Source organism: Equus przewalskii, chromosome 16, assembly GCF_037783145.1.
Source record: "Equus przewalskii isolate Varuska chromosome 16, EquPr2, whole genome shotgun sequence".
Taxonomy (NCBI): Eukaryota; Metazoa; Chordata; class Mammalia; order Perissodactyla; family Equidae; genus Equus; species Equus przewalskii.
Genome location: NC_091846.1, coordinates 46,461,325 through 46,485,006, shown reverse-complemented (window position 1 = coordinate 46,485,006; position 23,682 = coordinate 46,461,325). Strand labels below are relative to the sequence as shown.

General features: G+C 36.0%; 1 protein-coding gene across 5 annotated transcripts in view; it reads right to left on the bottom strand.

Annotated features, from left to right (window-relative positions):
• Positions 1-23,682, bottom strand: part of PIBF1 (progesterone immunomodulatory binding factor 1) — a 175,264-nt gene that overhangs the window by 21,241 nt on the left and 130,341 nt on the right. For 2 of the 5 annotated variants that reach the window (XR_011527894.1, XM_070578441.1), the window contains exons 15-16: positions 22,175-22,305; positions 15,422-15,506 (exon numbers count right to left, since the gene is read on the bottom strand). The exons of 2 other annotated variants lie outside the window; for them this stretch is intronic. Coding sequence is in view for 1 of the 3 variants with exons in the window: in XM_070578441.1 (XP_070434542.1) it covers positions 15,422-15,506; positions 22,175-22,305 (216 nt within the window). In the remaining 2 variants the exon portion in view is untranslated. The remainder of the gene's footprint in view (positions 1-15,421; positions 15,507-22,174; positions 22,306-23,682) is intronic. One more of the 5 variants, XR_011527896.1, reaches the window with a different exon arrangement.

Here is a 23,682-nt window from a genome sequence, read left to right as displayed (position 1 = left end):
CAATATTGTTTTTTTTTTTTGAGGAAGACCAGCCCTGAGCTAACTGCTGCCAATCGTCCTCTTTTTGCTGAGGAAGACTGGCCCTGAGCTAACATCCATGCCCATCTTCCTCTACTTTATATGTAGGACGCCTACCACAGCATGGTGTGCCAAGCAGTGCCATGTCCACACCCAGGATCCGAACCAGCAAACCCTGGGTCACTGAGAAGTGGAATGTGCGAATGTAACCACTGCGCCACCGGGCCGGCCCCATCCAATATTGTTTTTTTAAACAGCTTTATTGAGATATAATTCACATACCATCGTTATCCTTTTAAAGTGTATAATTCAATGGTTTTTAGTATATTCACAGATATGTACAACCATTACCACAATGTTAAAACTTTATCACCTCAAAAAGAAACCCTGATTCCTTTAGGAATCGTTCCTCTACCTTCTCTTACCCTCAACTTTCCAGCCCTAAGCAGCCACTACTCTACTTTCTGCCTCTGTATATTTCCCTACTCTAGACATTTCAAATGAATGGAATCATATAATATGTGGTCTTTTGTGACTGGCTTTTCCACTTAGAATAGTGTTTTCAAGGTTCATCATGTTGTAACATATATCAGTACTTCATTTCTTTTTGCAGCCAAATAATATTCTACTGTTTGGCTATGCTGCATTTTGTTTATCCATTCATCAGCTGATGCACATTTGGGTTGTTTCCACCTTTTGGTTGTTGTGAATAAATGCTGCTATAAACATTCACGCACAGGTTTTTGTGTGGACGTGTTTTCATTTCTCCTGGGACTATACCTAGGAATGGAAGTGCTGGGTTATTAACTGTTTGAGGAACTGCCAGATTGTCTTGTCAACATTGTTTTATCTATTTTCTTACCAGTTTTTAAAAAATATTTTAAAGCAGATTTCAGACCTCAGATCATTTCACTTGTAAATACTTCAGTAGAGATTTTTAATACATAATGATTGAAAAAAAACCCAGAAACAAAATATCATTATCATATCTACCACAACTAGTAGTCTAAAAGAAAATGTAAATTTAATTCAGTCATTCATTCTATACTCTAAGTGCTCAATAAGAATTTTAAATTTATTATCAAAGCAAATTTTTTGCATAGTTTAATATATGATTTTTGAAGAAGTTAAAATATACCTTGAATGCAAATGCCACTACACTCTAAACGATAGACAAAACAGATCTTGTATGGCAAAATAGTGTGACAGAATGGTGTCAATATCGACAACTGCAAACTGCTGTGTTCCACAGTCCCTCAGTGTTCTCATCTAATTACTTGATCCCATTTGTAGGCTAATCTCACCCTAGGATTGTCTCTTTGCCTCAAGGGGAGAATATAAAAGTTTTTAAGCGTGGAGAGAGCAAGAGAGAGGACAAAAATTAACATTCACTGAGTATCTGTTTTGTGCCAGGCTTTGCGCTAAGTATCCTACATAATAATTTAATCCTCTCCCAAATACCAAGAGGTGAGTATTGCTTCAGTTTTGAAGTTGAGGAAACTGAGGCTTAGAGGTTTTAAGGAATTTAGGGAAGTTCATTAGCCACTAATAAGTGAAACTAGGATTCAAATGCAGGACTTTCTGGGTTCAAAGTTGTCATTATTTACACAATAATGCAGATGCTTTCTATCAAGGCCTTTGACACATCCACAAACCCAGGTTTGGATGGGATCTTCAAGTTATTTAACCCATCCTTCATACAAAATAAAACAAAACAATAATAATAACAACAAAAAACCCAAAACCAAACAAAAGTGCCTCTCCTTATGATGTCTGCCCTTAGGTTTGAATTTCAGTCTTCGCAGACGTGCAAACAAGTCTCCCACCGCCTCTTTCACAGGACTGATCTGAATTTCTTATATCTCTCTAAGTCTTTTCTTCTCTAAACAACCCCAAGTTCATTCATCTCTCTCATATGACGAAAAATAATTCTTTCAAAATCCTGATTGTTTTCCTCAGATGACCTCCTGGTATCGGAAGTTATGGGCCTAGAACAGGATAAAGAAAGAAGTCCTGGCAAAAGGAGAGCAGAATGAGGCCTATCTACTCCTTATTTAAGGCATATTTAAGATGACATAAACATTTTTGGAGCCATATCTTATCTACAGCTGAAAGCTTAGTGAGAGTTCAAGTGTTTACATAATTGAGAGACAACTGTGCTGTCACAGCCTAGGGGACATAACTGATCACCAGGAACATTCTTCCCTGAACTTGAATACAACCTTGAGGCCATTCTCAACAGTGACCCAGGTAGAGGAAGTTAGTATTAAGACACTGAAGCAGGCCTCAGTTGAAATCTACTGCCATTGTTGACTTGGAAGTGTGGGCAGGGGCCAGCCTGGTGGCACAGTGGTTAAGTTCGCACGTTCCGCTTTGGCGGCCCGGGCTTCGCCAGTTCGGATCTCGGGTGCGGACATGGCACCGCTTGGTAAGCCATGCTGTGGTAGGCGTCCCACATAGAAAGTAGAGGAAGATGGGCAAGGATGTTAGCTCAGGGTCAGTCCTCCTCAGCAAAAAGAGGAGGATTGGCAGCAGGTGTTAGCTCAGGGCTAATCTTCCTCAAAAAAAAAAAATAAAATATTACACAGATTTGGCCTTAAAAAAAAAGAAGCGTGGGCAACTTGATTCTCTTCTGATTGGTCTGCACAGACCTTTTAGCTCATCTGATTACTGAGTAGTACTGTGGACTTCTGACTGCTTTGTTTTCTGGTATTCATGTCCTCTTGGTGCCTAGCTTTCCCTTCTATAACAGTATTCATCTAGCTGCTGTCTAGTTTCTGGCCTTTATTATCTCAGTAAAATCTGATAGGTTTTGGTGCATATCCTTGCTGATTTCCATCATCAACTTCAGAGTCTGAGCTCCACCCTCCATTTTGAGCACTGGTGTCTAGAGTGTGCCTCATTCCAGTGCCTATACTTTCTCCCTGTTGTATTCCAAGCCTACTCTCAGTGTTAGCTCCTCGATATGTGATCAGTGACTTCCTAAATTTATATCAAAATACTGCCAATATGGTATCTAACAGAATTATGAACACTATTCTCTCATATTGTTAATATTCTCTCCTGGCCACCACACATTCCCAGAGGCTTATTTTATAGCTTGGCAGTTTGTTTTGTGTGTCTCCCTATGCCCTAGAATTGTTTGGCTTCTTATAAACTGCAATAATTCTGAGAGTCATAAAAACACAGGGCTAGAAATGATAGCAAGAGGTCATTTACTTGTTCCTTACTGATAAAAAAGAGGTCAGAGAGGTGTACCTACTATTTAAAAGAAAACATACCAAACTTCTAAAAGGTGGGAAAAACACACATTTCATTCTTAAAAAAACAAACAAACTAGAAAATGACAAGTCTCTAGGATACATAATAGATGTAAAAATATGATGCGAAAAAAGTTAAAGGGGCACGGGGCTGGGGGGAGTTCCAGAGACCCAGCTTCGTAGCCTAGGGGGAAACCCTACAGGCTCACAGCAGCCTTAGGGAAAGCCTCTGCACAGCACCAGTAGAAGGCACCCAGCCACCAGCCACAAGGCTGGAAGACCCCAGGGCAAAAGCAGCATAGCTAGGTGAACTAACCACAGACTGTAGAAGATGCCAATAGCTCTCCTGCGACCCATAGAGGACAAGTGAGATTTTGTGGGTGCCAACAGCAACGGAGCGACAAATATAAGTGATCCCACCCCTGGCCACTGGAAAAGCCCATAACACCGTTGCAGACCCCAAGGAGAGAGCACATCTAGGTGGGCTGCAACAGTAGGCACCAGCAGCCTGAAGCCCCCCTGTGACGGCCCCCACAGCAGAGGAGGGAATCCAAAGGGCCACTGTGGCTACGAGGAGGGGCCCAGGCCCAGTTAGCAACTGCGGACAGGGTTCCTGGTTGGTGCAGTATAAACAGCTGCTCCCCCACCGCAGCAGCTGAAACAAGTGAAAGGAGCAACTAAACTCTATCTCCATGCGGAGGCACAAATCAACAACATCAAGCAATATGAAAAAATACATTAAATCTCCAGAACAGAAAGAAAGTAACAAATACACAGAAAACAATCCCAAAGAAAATGAGATATATAACCTAAATGATGATGACTTCAAAACAGCCATCATTAAAATTCTCAATGAGTTAAGAGAGAGTTCTGACCGTCAACTCAACGAGTTCAGGAGCTATGTCACAAAAGAGTTTGATACGATAAAGAAGAACCAAACAGAAATATTGGAAATGAAGAACACAATAGAGGAGATTAAGAAAAATCTAGATGCTCTGAACAGTAGGGCCGATAATATGGAGGAAAGAATTAGCAATTTGGAAGATGGCAATATAGAATTGCTGCAGGCAGAGGAGGAGAGAGAAGCAAGACTAAAAAGAAATGAAGAAACTCTCCGAGAATTATCAGATACAATTAGGAGATGCAACGTAAGGATTATAGGTATACCAGAGGGAGAAGAGAAGGAGAAAGGGGCAGAAAGCCTATTCAAAGAAATAATGGCTGAGAACTTCCCAAATCTGGTGAGAGAGATGGATCTTCAGGTGACAGAAGCCAATAGATCTCCAAACTTTATCAATGCAAGAAGACCAACTCCAAGCCATATAGTAGTGAAGCTAGCAAAAGTCAACGACAAGGAGAAAATACTAAGGACAGCCAGGCAAAAGAAACTAACCTACAAAGGAACCCCCATCAGGCTATCAGCAGATTTCTCAGCAGAAACTTTACAGGCTAGAAGAGAGTGGAATGATATATTCAAAAATCTGAAGGACAAAAATCTACAGCTGAGAATTCTCTACCCAGCGAAAATATCCTTCAAATACGATGGAGAAATAAAAACTTTCGCAGATAGACAAAAATTAAGGGAGTTCATTGCCACAAAACCTCCTCTTCAGGAAATTCTCAGGAAAACCCTCATTCCTGAAAAATCCAAAAAAGGAAAGGGGCTACAAAACCAAGAGCAGAGGAGCTAAGTAGAAGGACAACAACAGAGAGTAGCAGCTCTACATCAGAACAGATTAAACCATGGGACGAGAAACAAAGGAAACTGAAGAAAAGCGGAAAACAAGACACAAAATGGTAGTGGTAGGCCCCCACATCTCAATAATCACTCTAAATGTAAATGGATTGAACTCCCCAATCAAAAGACACAGAGTGGCAGGATGGATCAAAGAACAAGATCCAACAATATGCTACCTCCAGGAAACACACCTCAGCCCCAAAGACAAACACAGACTCATAGTGAAGGGATGGAGAACAATACTCCAAGCTAATAATGAACAAAAGAAAGCAGGTGTCGCTATACTAATATCAGACAAGGTAGATTTCAAAGCAAAACAGATAAAGAAAGATAAAGAGGGACAGTATATAATGATAAAAGGGACTCTCCACCAAGAAGACATAACACTTATAAATATATACGCACCCAACACAGGAGCACCAAAATTTGTAAAGCAACTCTTAATAGAACTAAAAGAAGACATCAACAACAATACAATAATAGTAGGGGACCTCAACACACCATTAACACCAATGGACAGAACATCCAGACAGAAAATCAACAAGGAAATAATAGAATTAAATGAAAAATTAGACCAGATGGACTTAATAGATATATATAGAACACTTCATCCAAAAACAGCAGGTTACACATTCTTCTCAAGTGCACATGGAACATTCTCAAGGATTGACCATATTTTGGGAACCAAAGCAAACATCAATAAATACAAGAGAGTTGAAATAATATCAAGCATCTTTTCTGATCATAATGCTATTAAACTAGAAATCAACTACAAGAAAAAAGCAGAGAAAGGTGCAAAAATGTGGAGACTAAACAACACGCTTCTCAACAAACAATGGATCATTGAAGAAATTAAAGAAGAAATCAAATTTTATCTGGAGACTAATGAAAATGAGAACACGACATACCAAAACATTTGGGATGCAGCAAAAGTTAAAGGGGCATATACACAGACAAAATATTTTTATGATGAGATATTATATTGCTTCATACAAGACAGAGTTTTACTTGTAGGGTACAACAAAGATATTTGTAATTTTAAAGAGGATGAAAAGATTAAAGAAGAAGACAAAATACTTATGAAAATCAAATCAAAATAATTCCACTTAGTTCTACTAAGTTCTGCATAAGTCCCCATAAACATAGAGGTTCATAAAGTACAATCTAAAAGAAATTCAGCTGCCTTTTATGCAACTCAAAATTGAGGAGAGTTAATATTCACCAGAATGGACCACTGAGATTTAGCTGCTGCTTCTGTGAAATGGGTATAAGACCATCACGGGCTCTTGTGAAGCTTAAGTGAAATAAATGAATATAAGAAGAACTAAAAAGTCATATATAAATATTAAACATTCTGTTATTAACTGAAAAGTACCTATTTTGAGGAAAAACTTAATGCCCTCAAATTCTAGATGGCATAAGCAAAAGGCCACGTCTCTCAGTATGGGAGATAATTTAAAACTTTTCCTTTCTCTGATTCCTTACTGCCAGATATACCAGGTTGAAAGCAATCTACAACTGATTCCTATGTATGGTAGTATAACATAATTGATCTCTAAATATCTTAAACATTTTGGTTAAGAAAGAAGTTATAAAAACCCAAGATATTATTATTATTCCTGTTCTACAATAGGTTTGGTTCTGGCATACTTAAAGTATGTGTAAATTCATTTGCAATGAATATTTTTTGCAATATTTTAGTCCCTGAATTTCTTCACACCTGAATTCACACACCCTTAGACGGAAAAAATAAGTATTCTAAAACTTTATAGGGAAAATACGACTTTTACTGTACGTATGTTTAAGGTTGTTACCATAATAATTGTCTTTCTTTACAATACTCATTTACATCCAGCAAATCAAAAACAAATTTTAACTTGAAGAGCACCACTATGATGAGAAATGCATTAATCTGAGAAAAAATTATATTTTCATTTAAAGAAAAATTAACTTACTATTCAGTGGTTTTTTTGTTTTCTGGGTTTTTTCAGTCATGGTGACTATGAAATTTAACTACACAGGTGTATAAAAAAATCATGTAAAAAGGTATTCTTAAGAAAATTTCAAAACACTTAAGTATGAACCAAAAAGAATGACACACATATAGAAATATGTAATTTGTTTGAACCCTTTATGAAGTGGATTGCCTAAGGGGCACTTGTGATGCTGAAATGTCCCTGAAACTTTCCGAGAAATCACAAAGAACATACAAGTTAGAATCTTGGAACATAAACCTACCACAAAAGAATGATAATTATACTGTGACTTCACTTTTAAGAAACCTGGCTAACTGCAGGTTTTGTTTTCTTTTTGTTAAGTGACATACACTCTAGTAAGACGCAAGTTATCTGGGATAATGGGAGTTAGTCCAACATTTAGGCAAGTGTGGGGCTTTGCACATTTTAGGTACTCAGTAAGAAGTGGGTGGTTAATTCTGGTTAAATACTAACTGAAATGCCTGTGGACCCTGAGAGAGATTACTGCCAGAAGCACTGAGTGAAAGGGTAGAAGAATGCCAGCTCTTAGAAACAGATATCTTTTATTCCACAAATATATATCATTCCTTAGAGGCTTAATACCCCTAGAGGTTGCTGTGGCTACAGCCACCATGTCCAGGGTTTTAGGAGTAGCTCTATTCTAGACGAACTTTTCAGATATGACTTTCTATTGGCTACTTTCAGGTAGTTCTCTGAAATTGTTCTTGGGTGTAAGAGAGCTTCTGTGCTTTTTTAGTTAAAATGGTATCAGTTATCAGAGTGAATTTTGTTTTCTGAGAGAAAGGGATGAAGATATTTTAAAGGTTAGTTTCTAAAGCTTTCTTTTTGACTACTCTATTTGACAGCCTCTAGTGTAATTATTATTAAAGTCTGGAAAGGACCATAATTAGTTTAATAAAGATTCAATGGAGTACTTATTACATGCTAAATACTGTGCTAAAGGCTATATATAAAGAACAACTAGGCACTCTATTGGGCAAGACACATGAATAATTATAACACGTTAGTAGAAATATTTTAAAAGTTCTGGGAAAGAAGTAGAAAAAAGAGTAAGTTTTTCTTTGTCGAATTAGGGAGGGCTTGAAAGAATAGAAAACATTTGAACTGACCCTTCAAATGGAAGGGAAAGAGCGAAGAGAATTACATTCATTGAGCTACTGTTACATGTCAGGAATTTTTTACTACATTAATTTTCGTACAACTCTGTAAAGTAGATATTACCTTTATTTATAAATGAGGAAATTGAGTTTAGAGGGGTTAAATTACTGTCCCAAGAAAACATAGCTATTAAGTAGGAGAGCTGTGATACGAACTTATCTTGTCCGACTGCTGACTTTTTCCATAGTTACTTCAAAATGTTGGTGATGTAAGGAATACAAAGGTAACTCCAGCCTTACAGTTTAATGAGAGAGCTGAACATGTATATATGCATATACAGTAGAAGTTAGACTGTAATTCTGGGTCAATCCAGCTGTCCATTTCTCCATGTGTACACCTAGCATGCTGAGTGCTACTAGAGGAAAATTACACAGAATGGCACTACTCTAAATATACGACATTTCAGCTTGACAATTATTTTATGTTTCTGTAATATAAATCGCTCATTTAGTAAGTGGCCATTTCAAAATACTATTTTCCTCAAAACTCCGACCCTCTCATGTCTCTTGCCATTAGAGAACTGCCGTTAGATGGGAACTGCCTAAATTCTTACACGAAACCTACAAACTTACTTTTATCTTAACATAATCTTTCTTTCTATAAAATGGAAAAGGTGCCCCTGTTGTCTAAAGTTAAATCCCATCACTTTGCTCTGGATCTCCTCCTTCCCCAACACTGTGGCTCAACTGATTATTCTCTCTCTTTTGTACTTTCAGTGTCTCTCTCTATTTGGATCCTTCTCATCACCATTTAAGCTGGATACTCGGTAACTTTCAGTGGTAAAGGCCCTTGATCTCATACCCTCTCCCTGATCATCCTATATTCTCTCTCTTTTATTTATCTATTTAATTAAAAAAAATTTTTTTTTAAAGATTGGCACCTCAGCTAACAATTGTTGCCAATCTTTTTTTTTTTTTTCCTGCTTTTTCTCCCCAAATCCACCTAGTACTTAGTTGTAAATTTTAGTCGTGGGTACTTCTAGTTGTGGCATGTGGGATGCCACCTCAGCATGGCCTGATGAGCGGTGCCAGGGCTGCGCCCAGGATCCAAACCAGCAAAACCCTGGGCTGCTGAAGCGGAGCGCGCGAACTTAACCACTCGGCCCCATCCTATATTCTCTTATATAAATATCTTAAGGGTTTCCTATTTTTCCTATGACCACTTTTCAGCTTCTCCTCGCTCATCAATTCACTGCAGTCTAACTTTTAGCTCCACTGAAACTGCTTTAGCATCTCGCTAAATCCAAATGACACTGTCATTTTTACCTTTGTCTGACCTTGCCCCTTGACAGCCTAGGCCACTGCTGACAACTTCCTCCCTTCTGAACGCCTCTTTCTGGGCTTCACTGACTCTATTCTCTTCCTGAGGTTCCTGCCATCTCCCTGGTCACTCCTCACTCTTCTCTGTGTAAGTCTTTTTCCTCTGCCCATCCCTTAAACGTTGGTGCTCTTCAAGATTCTGTCCTAGGCCTTTTTCTGTTCTCACTCGACATACTCTTACTAGTTCATTTAATTAATTTTCATGCCTAGCACCATCTTTACGCTGTGACTCTCAAATTTCTACCTCTAGACAAGTTCTCTTTCTTGGGCTCCAGAACTTACATTTTTAACTCTCTTCTGGATATATACTTAGTTATATTCTTAAGCTTTTCTTCCCCAAACCTACTCCTCCTGTGTTCTCTGTAGCATCACCATAAACCCAGGATACAAGCCAAACCCTGGGCGTCAATTCTCATTCTTCCTCTCTTCATTGTTCCCTGAATCTAATCAATCACCGAGCCCCATGATTCTGCTTTCTAAATAGCATTCAAATTAGTTCATTTTTGTTGGACACATCATCACCAGTCTAGCTCAAGACACCACTATTGCTCACTGAATACTGGAATAGCTTCCTAAGTGGAGCTCTTACCGCTGAGCTTAATATAGCTGCAAAAGAAATGAGAAAAAGGCTTTCATATCAGTTTCTTAAAATTATATTCAGTATTCTGTTAAACATTTGGCTGATTAAAGATGCTTTTCCTACTCTTGAAAGTTTATATTATATGGACACATGATGATATACGTACAAAGAAAAGCAGAATGAGAACTTCCAAAGTTGATTAGCAAATCTTGTTTTACTAAGGCAAATATGAATGAATAAAAATGGATGAGAGGCCGGCCCCGTGGCACAGTGGTTAAGTTCGCACGTTCTGCTTCTTGGTGGCCCGGGGTTTGCTGGTTCAGATCCCGGGTGCAGACATGGCACCACTTGGCAAGCCATGCTGTGGTAGGCGTCCCACATAGAAAGTAGAGGAAGATGGGCACGGATGTTAGCTCAGGGCCAGTCTTCCTCAGCAAAAAGAGGAGGACTGGCAGTAGTTAGCTCAGGGCTAATCTTTCTCAAAAAAAAAAAAGGATGAAAAATGAAGGTCATTTAAGAAGACTCCTGAGAGGTACGCTTGACAAGAAACAAGCCATTCTATGGAATCACTTTTCTTATACTCAAACTTGTTTAATTTGAAGCCTTGTTACTGTTGTCTAAGAGTGAGATCCTATCAGTTGATCTTTTCCTTTACCTTCTTTTTACCTAATTATTTAAGGTTTATGTTCTTCATATTTTTACACCTAAGAGGTCTTAGTGTAGTGAAGACATTTAAGGGTAAGAAAGATTACAACCCACTTTAAGAAAACAAAGCTTTTCTGAGGCATCAATAGCGAAAGAGAGAAAAAAAGAGAGATTATAACACCTGGATAAGATATTCAGCCCTGAGTTTTCTGGCAACTAAGACAAAAAGGAAACACATTAAATTACATAGTTTTCACTTTCTCACAAAAAGAAAGAAGGATATAGGGGCCGGCCCCATGGCTGAGTGGTTAAGTTTTCGCGCTCTGCTCCGGCAGCCCAGGGTTTCACCAGTTTGAATCCTGGGTGCGGACAGAGCACTGCTCATTAAGCCACACTGAGGCAGCGTCCCGCTTGCCACAACTAGAAGGACCCACAACTAAAAATACACAACTATGTACTGGCGGGCTTTGGGAGAAAAAGGAAAAATAAAATCTTTAAAAAAAAAAAAAGAAAGAAGGATATAACTTGATCTACAGAGGCAAAAATTTTCCTGGAACTATTGCAAGCAAAATTCATCATGAGAATTTTGTTTAAATGGGACTAAGGAGAAAGATCATAAGCTTTTGTTTCAGGAAAAGAAAAAAGCATTTACTTTTACTCTTGACAGTAAGTATGTAATCATGGTTCAGTTACTTACCTCTTATCAGCATTAGCTTCATCTGTAAAAGTGGGGACAATGATATTCATCTCAGTAGACTATAGTAAAGACTAAATTATGTAATATAAATGGAAGCACTTAGATTGCCTTAAATAGTTTCACAAAACAAAAAGAGATGACACTAGATTCTGTTTTGATCCTCCATAACGGCGCAGAGCGTGACCTTAAATTGTACCTTAATGGAAGGAACGTTGTGAGGAGAGATATTTTGCCCCCTCCGTCTCACTCTGTTTTATGAATGTTTCACTGAATACAGGGACAGAATTTGGAGAATTAGAATGGAGAGGTGTGGACAGGTAAGAGATCTCAATTCAATTTATGATCATATCTTTTAGTTAATATTTATTGTGCAGATCCTTTAACCTAATATATTTACCCATCCCAGCTGAGCTTTCTAGTCTGAAAAGGCAACCTAAAAAATGCTGTTTTTCTCCATACTCCCCCTCTCTTCACATTTTAATATTTTTTATTATTATATTAATACATTTTCTGTAAAGAAAAGTTGAGAATAAAAATTACCTAATACACTACTCATAATTCCAAATACACACAACCACTTTTTGAATGCATAAATGCTAAAAATTTACAGGATATAAGAGTCCAATATTGATTTTATCATTTCTAGAAATCTTTAGACCACAATTGAACTCTTCACACGAGAGGAGTTACTTTTAAGCTAATAATTTTGAGCTAACACTAATATAGAAAATGAAAACCCCTCATGGCCACGCCCCAAATGTCCTAGAATTGTCACACTTGTATTCTTTTCTCCTTCAACACATATTTGATACCTATTTAAATGAGTTGGTGTTCTCATTTCATATTACATGACCATATACAGTCTTATCAGAACTAAGTGACGTTGCTTAAAAAGTTAGAGCTAGAGTTGTCCAGTGCAAAAAAAAAAAAAAGAAAAACTTTAAAATGTTCATTTGATCTCTTTATGAGTCATTAATTTAAACTGAGAAAATTTAGCTGATTACAGCAGTGACTCATATTAGACCATTTTCCCAGCCAGTGTCCTAGGTGCTTTGCTGGCCTCACCTTAGTCTCAGTCCTGATTTTTACTTCCAAAAAATTATATTCATCACAGTCATTCTTATCATCACAGTTATTCTTATCCATCTGTAATCTATTGGCTATTCTGAGCACTTGACCCTCAAAGCCATAAAATGAATAAATCAATCCTGAAGACTCTGTGTTTCATCAGGTAAGTGTTTAAGTGCACGGTCAAGCATTTCTGTCGGTCACCAGCTGTTCTCTTTCCATATAAGCAGTTTGTACTTGTTTTTACATCTGCACACTCTATGCAAGTGGAGATTAAACTGTTTCTTATGAGCCAGCCGTGATGGCCTAGTGGTTAAAGTTCGGCATTCTCACTACTTCAGCAGCCTGGGTTCACTTCCTGGTTGTGGAACCAACCACCCATCTGACAGTTGCCATGCTGTGGTGGCAGCTCACATAGGAGAACTAGAAGGATTTACAACTAGGATATACAATCACACACGGAGGCTTTGGGGAGGAAAAGAAAAAGAAGATTGGCAACAGATGTTAGCTAAGGGTGAATCCTTCCTTGCAAAAAAAAAAAAAAAACCAACAAAACCAAAAAAAACCTGTTTCTTAGAAAACGATTAAAAACTTGCACGAGATTTGTTTTACTAAACTTTAATTTTTACTTTGCTTTGAAAAGAAGAAAAACTACTTTTCTTTAGAAGTTTGGTATTAAGAAGTCACAATATTGGATTATTAAAATATAATTGCCAAAATGAAGAAAGATTACCAAATGCATAAAAATTAACTGAAAATTATTTAATTAGATATGCATCCATGTGAATTTCACTTACACTATGCAGTAGCTTCATCTTGCTAGTATTTAATTTTCCTGTTTAAACATGCTTTCTCCTAAATCTACTCAATTCTTAACCCACTAAGCAAAACCTTTGGGTTTTATTTGGACTCATGAATAATGTGATTTGAAGTGTGATGTACAAAATATACAAAGTCGCTCACAGATTTTTCAGAGTCTAGTATAATCCTCTAAAATCAAATGAGAACAGCCATTCTGAAAAAATACTTGTTATGCAGTCTTATGAAAAAAAAGAAGTTGGTATGACTGAATGGACATCTGTAGCTACTATTTCTTAAATAGTCAATCTCAAAAACATTTGTGAAAATCCACATAGTGAATGAATCAGGCTTCCACAATGAAGAAACAATTATTTGAAGGCAGAATCCTAGGACATAAGTGATAGTAGATAAGGCCTGAAACTTTGGAAGTCAGAAAAAAGAATAAATACCTTCAGAGAAGCTTTTCCTAGTCTGAAACCTGTTGTTAAATCTACTCATCTACCTACAAGCCATCACTAAAATTTAGTCCAGGGACACCTTCTTATCCCTTTCAGCTACCATATAAAACACCTTTAAAAGAACTCACTCCAAAGGCCATTTCTAAGACAGAGACAACCCTCCAATTCCCTTGACACCATTTCTAGGAAATGAACCTTTGAATTGTTTCCAGTAATATTCCCCAGTCTCTCTCTCTCAATAATGTCCTTCCAATAATTTCTCCCCAAATACCTAGTATATCTTTCCTAGGAAACAATGTCTTCAGGATACTCATAAACTAATGATCTGTTTTGAGCATTTCTTCTTCTGCTAGCATAATAAAATTTTAAAAACATGGCTTATGACTAAGACAAGGCAGTAACTGTTCAAGCGGAAAAAATGCATTGGATTAAAAAGGTATGCTTCCCAATACCAACTGCTGGTGAGGATGTAGAGTGACTGGGACTCATCCATTGCTGCTGGGAATGGACAAGGTACAGTCACTTTGGAAAGTAGTTTGACAGTTTTTTATACAGTTAAACTTACACTTTCCATAGGATCCACCAATCCTGCTCTTGAGTATTTACCAAGAGAAAAGGAAACATATTTACACAAAAACACATACACAATAGTTTACAGTAGCTTTAGTTATATAGACGCCCCAAATGGGAACAACTCAAATTCCATCAACTGGTGAATGGATTAACAAACTCTGGGACATCCATACAATGGAATATAACTCAGCAACAAAAAGGAATAAGTAATATTCGCAACAACATGATGAATCTTTTTTATGGTTAGTAAAAAAAGTCAGACTGAAAAGACTAATACTGATAATTCCACTTATATGACATTCTGGAAAAGGATAATGTCTTTTGTTGGAAAAGGCGAAACTACAGAGATAGAAAAACAGACCAGTGGTTGCTAGGACTTGAGTTGGGGGGAAAAAGGTCAATACAAAGGAGACAGGAGGGAATTTTTTTGGGTGATGAAACCATTTCATGTATCAATGTGGTGATGGTTACACAACTCTATGTGTTAGTTAAAAATCATAGAAATGTACGCTAAAAAGGGTGAATTTTACTGTATGTATATTGTACTTCAATGAATTTGACTTAAAAAACAAGAAAAAAACTAGAGTTATCTCTTAGTTACTAACTGGCTTTGGGTAAGCCATTTAAAACTGATTTCTCCTTTTATAAAATGGGGATTATATTAATTGTAAAAGATTTTTGGTGAGGAACAAACAAAAAAGCACTTTATGAACTTTAAAGTTCAATACAAATATTGCACACTAGGCATGGGCACATGATGAATAAGACAGAGGTACACTAAAGAAATTTACTGTCTAGTGGGAGACAGAGATAAAACAAATAATTACTAAATAATATGGAAATTCAATGACAGAGAGATGAACAAGGCAATCAAGGGTCAACAAGAAGGGGCATTCCAGGAATAAGAATTAACACAAAGAACAAAGGTTAAATTAATTAATAAAGAATAAAGTGTATCGTAAGTTGAATATAAAGAGACAGATCACAGCAAGATGCAAATGTGAGAAGTCAATAATAAACAAAGACAACCAAGATTCAGTAATCTTAACCCAACACGGACTCTGAAAAAGCTTAAAGTGGTAAAAATTATGATAAAATGGAGAGAGTACCTCACGATGATTTAGAAGTTGTTCTAAATCTAATGCCATTTGATTCTTCATCTGTAGTAAAGCTGATTTTTCTTTATTTAAATTGCTGAAAAAAAAAAGAACCCCCAAGTTTTAAAAGTCATCATATTGTTGTAATTCTAATGAATAAATAGTAAATAGTAAAAGACTAAAGACAAATCTGATGATATGAATTAAAGATAAATTAAATTTATAGTCCATAAAGATATCAGACCAGCCATTGCAATGTTTGATTTAACCAATGGCCTAGATATTTTGTAAGGAGACTTTTTCTTTTAATAATCATTTGACAGTGCAACTGAGATGCTTTCTGAGAATACTTTCCTGCCTAGTGGGGACATAAAATTAGTGTTTTAAAGCTGACTGTTTACTCCTCAAATGTAAAAAGATGAAGCGGAACTTAAATAAAAGGTAGAAGTATGTATGGCAAAATATTAAAACCTAAGACACAGGAAGTCAAATTAAAACATTTATCCTTAAAATGAAAGTAGTATAATATAATTTACCACATAATAAATTACCAAGTATATAATTGAGTTAGAGAAATGAATCAGATATTTAGTCTGTGGTAAACTGAGAAAATAATTTTTGTCTCCAAATTCTTAGCTCACTCTTCAATTTCTAAGTCTGCATTGTGAATTTCACCTATATGACCTATTTTTTGATAGGACAGGGTGAGAAGCCTAACTGTTAGGACATATTAATATTTTAAAAGATAAATATTTGAGGCTTGTCTTACACTGGAGTTTTATTATTCACCATATAAAAATTAATTAGAACCATTAAATGAAATATTCTTTGAAAGCCCCTGAAAGGAGTCTACTTAGCCAGTACTACAACAAGAATTAAGAAAAGCAACAATGAACTGAAGCAACATGATTCCTTAAATGTCAAAACAAAATCTGTGATGGTAAAATTAATGAGAATTATTCTGCGGAATAGGTAAGATGTTTTAAGTTTTACTTTAAGAAAATGGAAAGCCATCAAATTTTAAAATATAAAATAAATAAAAAATATATAAATATATATAAAATATAAATAAAAGGCAGAAGTTTTTTAAAATTCAAGGAATAGTAGTAGGTATTCTGGAAGAACTGGTAATTCCAAGGACGTAAGAGGAAAAAGCTCACATTCTCCTCTTTCCTGGTATTGAGAATTTCCCCAAGGAAGCATCATAGTTTGTCCTCTGAGAAGAAAGACTAGATGCAATTCTGACTTCTGTTTCCAACTGTGTCACTGACTCAACTGTGTGGTACAAAGTATAACACACACTACCCCACTAAACCTCCGTTTTCACATCTGTAAAAGTGGAAAATAACAATCAGGTATGTCAAATGGATATGTGAATTATCTAATGAACGATTATATAAAGCACTGAATACATATAACTCTACATAAATGCTATATAGTATGACTAATTTAGATGAAAAACAGGTATCACAGGAAAACAGTAATTAAATGCCAATAGAGGCAAGTAGTTTAGCAGAAAAATAAGTTGACTTTTGGAGTTAGGCGTCAGAAATCTTACTGAGCCACAGAGTTGAAAAGAACTAAATGATATAAAAGAAACTGAGTGCCATGCTCTGTCAGAGACCCCTAAAGCATGGTAAAGACCAGATGATTCTGTAATCGTAGATTCTAATCTACCTTTAGCTAGAATCATCTTGAAGATAAAATACTTTTTCAAAATTAAAATAAACATCCAGTAAATAGGAATAGGAATTTTTAAGGAACAGATCTGTGTTACTGTTTATACACATATACACACGTATACACAGTATGTAAAGAAACTCACAGTACATACATGTATACATATACCCACATCCTCTCAAATACCAACAGGCCCATTAAATAAAATGTAGTGTAACAGGAATGGAATGTTGATGTAATTAACATTTGTTAGTAATGCTTTATATGTAGTGTTTAATTTTTTTCCAGAGTAAAGTAAATATTCCATATTTAAGTAGCAAAAATAACCGTATAACATGGAATAAAAGATGGGGTGGATAAACAGGTTTTACAGAGCAATTCTGTTCTATCTTAAAGATTTGGTTTCTTACCAACAGTACGGACTCCACAGACAATACTTCAGTACATATTTTCAGTCTTAGACTTCTCTATAATATACTCTTAAATGCCAAGGGAGAGCACCATGTGGGTCTCTAAAACTGAATATGATGATTTTTATACTCTGTGTTCTTCCAGTACATATGTAATTACTCAATAGAAGTTTAGTCTCCTTAAGACACATTTCATAACAGTGGAAACTTCCCTTTACAAATACAAAGCTTCTATGCGTGACTCATAAAGTAACTACAAAACAAATCTCCTCATAAGCACATCTATCATGAACGGTATATTACACCCATAATTGTTCAATTCACTGTTAATTATTACTCAGAAATTCATGTTTATGGCTCTGTTTCACCTGCTATATGAAAACATATCCCTGATATATTGTTCCTTAACTTCCTGGATCAATATACCCTGGCTTAGCCTTACAAGGCGAAGTTGTCTTTCCTTCTTAAACCACTGGTTAAGAATAAACTGAGAACTGACAACAGAGAAAGAAAATGTATGCTAATTATTCTATTTCCATGCTTCCTTCAGTTCTGAACTACAGATCACACTATATAACGCAGACTATCTCGTGGCTCGGTGGAGGAGAGTTAACAGCACTACTTTTAGAATGGATTATTACTTTAATGATAGGGAAATTTAAAGTAGTTAATAGTGATATCTCAAACGTCAGCTTTTAATATGTTTATAGTGATTTCATTTGAGTGCATATTTACTCTAACCTTTCTAGATGTTGAATGCATTGTATAAATAGCTAAATCTGCAAGTTGTGGGTGTGGTATAGTGGCATTGTTTTATTTTCTAAGAAAATGATAAAAGTATTCATTTTTTCTTTTTTTGAGGAAGATTAGCCCTGAGCTAACTGCCGCCAATCCTCCTCTTTTTGCTGAGGAAGGCTGGCCCTGACCTAACATCCGTGTCCATCTTCCTCTACTTTATATGTGGGACACCACCATAGAACAGCTTGTCAAGCGGTGGCACGTCCGCACCCAGGATCCACACCGGCAAACCCTGGGCTGCTGAAGTGGAACGTGCGCACTTAACTGCTATGCCACCGGGCCGGCCCCAAAAGTATTCATTCTTTAAAGAGCTTTTATTCTATAAGCTAGAGAAACATTTTAAAAATAACCAGTTAATGTAAATATTCTTTACAATTAAAATCAACACCCAGAGAAGAGAAATAGGAATTCTCAAGGAACATAATATAATCACTTAGTAATCTTTTTGGATGGGTCACCTAATGTTTAAATTTCAAATTAACTAAGGACAAGAGGAAGGGAAATAGTATTTACTGAGTTTTGCCCATGTGCCAGAAGCTTTATTGACGTTACTTCATTTCATTTTCACAACTACCCCTTGAAGTTCACCTTAATATCTATATTTTACAGATGTCTTTACCATGAGAAAAGAAACCAGGCCGATGTGCATTCAAAATCCAGGATAATTGCATGATCTTTGTTTCTTTTTTTAAGATTTTATTTCTCCTTTTTCTCCCCAAAGCCCCCTGGTACATAGTTGTATATTTTTCGTTGTGGGTCCTTCTAGTTGTGGCATGTGAGACACCGCCTCAGCATGGCTTGATGAGTGGTGCCATGTCCTTGCCCATGATCTGAACTGGCGAAACCCTGGGCCACCAAAGCAGAGTGTGGGAACTTAAGCACTCGGCCATGGGGCCGGCCCCAATAGCACTATCTTTGAAATGACATCGGCTCAGAGGAGGGGTGATGGTAGATAGACCTGTGATCTATCCTGCAGTATCTGACTTATTGATTGGGCTGTTTTTGTATTTTTTTGTTTTTAGGAAGATTAGCCCTGAGCTAACTGCTGCCAATCCTCCTCTTTTTACTGAGGAAGACTGGCCCTGAGCTAACATCTGTGCCCATCTTCCTCTACTTACTATGTGGGATGCCTACCACAGCATGGCTTGCCATGTGGTGCCATGTCCGCACCCGGGATCCAAACCGGCAAACCCAGGCTGGCAAAGCAGAATGTGCGCACTTAACCGCTGTGCCACTGGGCCAAATTGGGCAGTTTTTTACAGCATCCCATCCTTTCATTCGTGTCTCAGGGTACATCTACAGCATCTCAAAGGCCATAATTAAACTACTTAAAGCACCTTATTTTTTCACATTAGAAGGTGGTTGCTTCAACTAAGAGCAAGATTTCATCTCCTGTGAAAGATTAGTTCTGAATCTACTAAAATATTATGCAATAAATTTAAGAAACAACAGACAGCTTTAAAGGACTCAAATGTTTAGCATAAAAAATATTTTTTGTAGTTAATTCCATAATTAGCATACTTTTTATGTTTACTGCTGCTGTTATTAAGGGAGCCCTAATTTTTGTAAAAATTCAACATATTTTGAAATGTTATTTCTCATTTTTAAGATAATTTTCAACATAAAAATTTGTTAAATATAAGATAAATACTAATAATAGCAAATATATATATACATATATAGCAAATATATATACGGTGCTATATATATTACAAAGATTATATCATTTAATCCCCAGAATAACCATATGAATTAGGTACTGTTAGTACCACTCTCATTTCATAGTTGAGAAAACTGGCTATACCATCCAATACCATAGCCATTAGTCAGCCATCAGTGGAAATTAAAATTAAAATTAATTTAAATAAAATTAAAAATATGGTTCCTCAGCAATAGTAGGCATATTTCAGATGCTCAATAGCCACATGTGGCTACCATCCCGGACAGCGCAGATATGGAATATTTTCATCATTCCAGGGAGTTCTATTGGACAGTGGAGGTTTAGAGAGTTTAACAGACTTGTTCCAATTCAAAACTAAGTACTGAGCAGGATTTGAACCCATGCAACCTATCTATAGAACCTGTACTCCCTTGTAAAATCTGTTTTTTTACAAAAACTTTATTATGGAATATTTCAAAAGAAAAGAGAAAACATAACCAACCCTCCTGTATCCAATATCCAGCTTCAACAATTATCAACTCGTTGAAGTCCTACTGTTAACTGCTATTCTACACTTTTTTTTTTTTGCTCCTCTTCTTAATTATGTTAATGAAAAATTATCCTTTATTCAGAACAGAACATAGGGAGGCAGTATAACATAACGGTTAAGAGTGTAGAATTAGAAGGCAGGTCTGGATTCAAATTTGGGCCTTACCACAAAACTGTATGTTCTTAGATGACAAGTTGCCTGATTTCTCTAGGGCTGAATTTGTTCATCTGTATAATTTTCTCCTGCAGCTAGCTATTATTTTTCTATTAAACATTTTCAGCTATCTTAATTCTTAGTAAAATAAATATTCAAATAAATTTATTTGAAGGTAACTGTGGAAGACGTAATCTTTTCCACAGGCGTTTTATATAGCCCCACTCCAAGATTACAAAGGTAAAACAAGACTCCATACAAAACTTCAAATGTAACAAAAATAGATACTGTAATATAGGAAGAAAAAATTCCATTTGGGGTTCTTTCCTCAATTTCCCTAAGAAAACCAAGTACCCAGTGAATGATAAGACATAATTTCTATTGCCCCAATAGCTATCTATATAATGCTTAATTAATTCATTGAATCAATTTATTAATGCTGGTTATCTATATTCTAATTACAATTTTTAACAAAATAAATCTAGAAATAAATTGTTATTTATGTTGACATTTAAAGCACAAATGTGATTTAAAATTATTTTATTATATCATCAAAATATTAGGTTCAGGAGTAAAGTTCTGGACCAATTATTTTGGTGGGTTAGAAATGAGAGGAGAAGGTAATTACTCTGATTAATCAAAAAGAACACTCAAGTAAACTTTGGAGTCAATTACCAGCAGTTTTTATATTTTTGGTTATATAGCTTAGGAAACTTGAATTTAATAACTATCTTCTTGTTTTCCAATTCTTTAATTTAACAATTCCATTCCCACCTAATCCTCTGCTTTCACATTTATGAATTGGTTAATAATTTAATAATTTATTCTAATAACCTTAAAACCTAGTAACAACTAAGTCAACTAACCAACCATCCGCAAGTTAAAACCTCTTTATGCATAGCATCATTATTTTACTGCAATTTAAAAAGACTAAAATAATTATATAGATGAACAGGTAAAGAATTTGAATCATTATTAAATGGAGCAAGTCTTCTGGATAGCGTGTCATCTAAGAAAACAATTTCAATTTAAGGAAGTGAAAGGAATTTATTTACATTTAGGTAATTCACAGGTTACTTCATGTACAGGGTCAAGGGAAGAAAAGCCTAAAAATTCCTTGGCAAACTCAACATGAATGTAAGTAAATGTGTACATTTTATCTGTTTAAAAAGTTATTTTGACTCCATAAATGGCATCTGGTTATATTCCTCCTCTCTCTTTGATTCTAGGGGAGCAAGGACAGGATAGCTGTTGTGTGCCCTATAGTGGGTGGAGCGCTCTGTTAGTAAGCGTAGCATTGTTATTTCCAGGCTAAGACTTCTGCATAAAGTAGAACGTGAAGACCTAATGTGATATGGCCTAGTTTTTCTAAGAGAAATTTAATACTCATTAAATTTAAGATCACCTCTATTATTTAAACTTTTTCTTCACAATTCAGAATCTGAATTTATCTATGGTAGTATTATGTTTACAATGCCTTTATTATTCAAATAAAAGATTTGTAGATGGTTTACCTGACATCTTTCTCAAGTTGTGTAATACACTCCTTCTGTGAATCAATCTTAGAATCTCTCTGGCGTACTGATTCAATGAGATATCTGTAAGGCTGCTGAGTCTGGTTTAACAGAGAATTGGCCCTGTCAAGCTAAAGAAAAACAGATTTCATTAAAATCTAGAAAATTTTACAAGAAACTAAAATTATTCAAAAGGCTCTAGCATAGATATAGTACACCAACTCTCACTTACATGAATTACTCTGAAAAGCCTTTCCTGTGTAAACTTGGAAGTTTTAGAAATTATTAATCAATATTATTATTCTTTACAATAATAACATTAAAACAGAGAAGAAAAATTTTAAACAAAATACTGTTACCAGTTTTGGGGATGGGACACCTAAATTTTCTTACCATTTGTTGGTCTGAGAAGATATGTGACATAAAATTTATCTTTTAATGAATATCCATTAGCTAAAAATGAAAATCTTTTATTTGAGCTTCATTTCTACTCAAAATAATACAATCATATTATAATTTAGTAATTTTTTCATGTCTTCATATTTCCTTCGGTCCTTATTTGTAAAGTAGATAATTTATGTCTAAATCACTATGTATAAACAAATGCTTAAAAAATTGTGGTTAGGGGCTGGCCTGGTGGTGCAGTGGTTAAGTTCGCATGTCCTGCTTTGGCAGCCTGGGGTTCGCTGGTTGGGATCCCAGCTGCGGACATGGCACCACTTGGCAAGCCATGCTGTGGTAGGCGTCCCACATAGAAAGTAGAGGAAGATGGGCACAGATGTTAGCTCAGGGCCAGTCTTCCTCAGTAAAAAGAGGAGGATCGGCAGCAGTTAGCTCAGGGCTAATCTTCCTCAAAAAAAAACCAACTGTGGTTAAAATGTAAATAACATAAAATTTACTATTTTAACCACTTTACAGTGTAAAATTCAGTGGCATTAACTACATGCACAATGTTATGTAACCATCACTAGTATCTATTTCCAGAACATTTTCATCAACTCAAACAGAAATTCTGTACCCATTAAGCAAAAACACTGCCCTCAACCCCTAGCTCCTGGAAACCTCTATTCTACTATCTGTCTCTAGGAGTCTACCTATTCTAGACAGCTCATATAAGTGGAATCACGTAATATTTGTCATTTTGTGTCTGATTATTTCACTTAATGTAATGTTTTCAAGGTTCATCCATGTTGCACCATGTAGCAGAACTTCATTCCTTTTTATGGTTGAATAATATTCCATTGTACATTTTTAGCATATTTTGTTTATTCATTCATCTGTTGATGGACATTTGGGTCATTTCTACTTTTTGGCTATTGTGACTAATGCTGCTATGAACAGTGGTATATAAATACCTGTTTGAGTCTCTGTTTTCAGTTCCTTGGAGTATCTACCTAGGAGTGGAGGGGATTTGCTGGGTCATATGTTAATTCTATATTTAACTTTCTGAGCAACTGCCAACTGTTTCCACAGTGGCTGCAACATTTTACATTCCTACTAGCGATGTA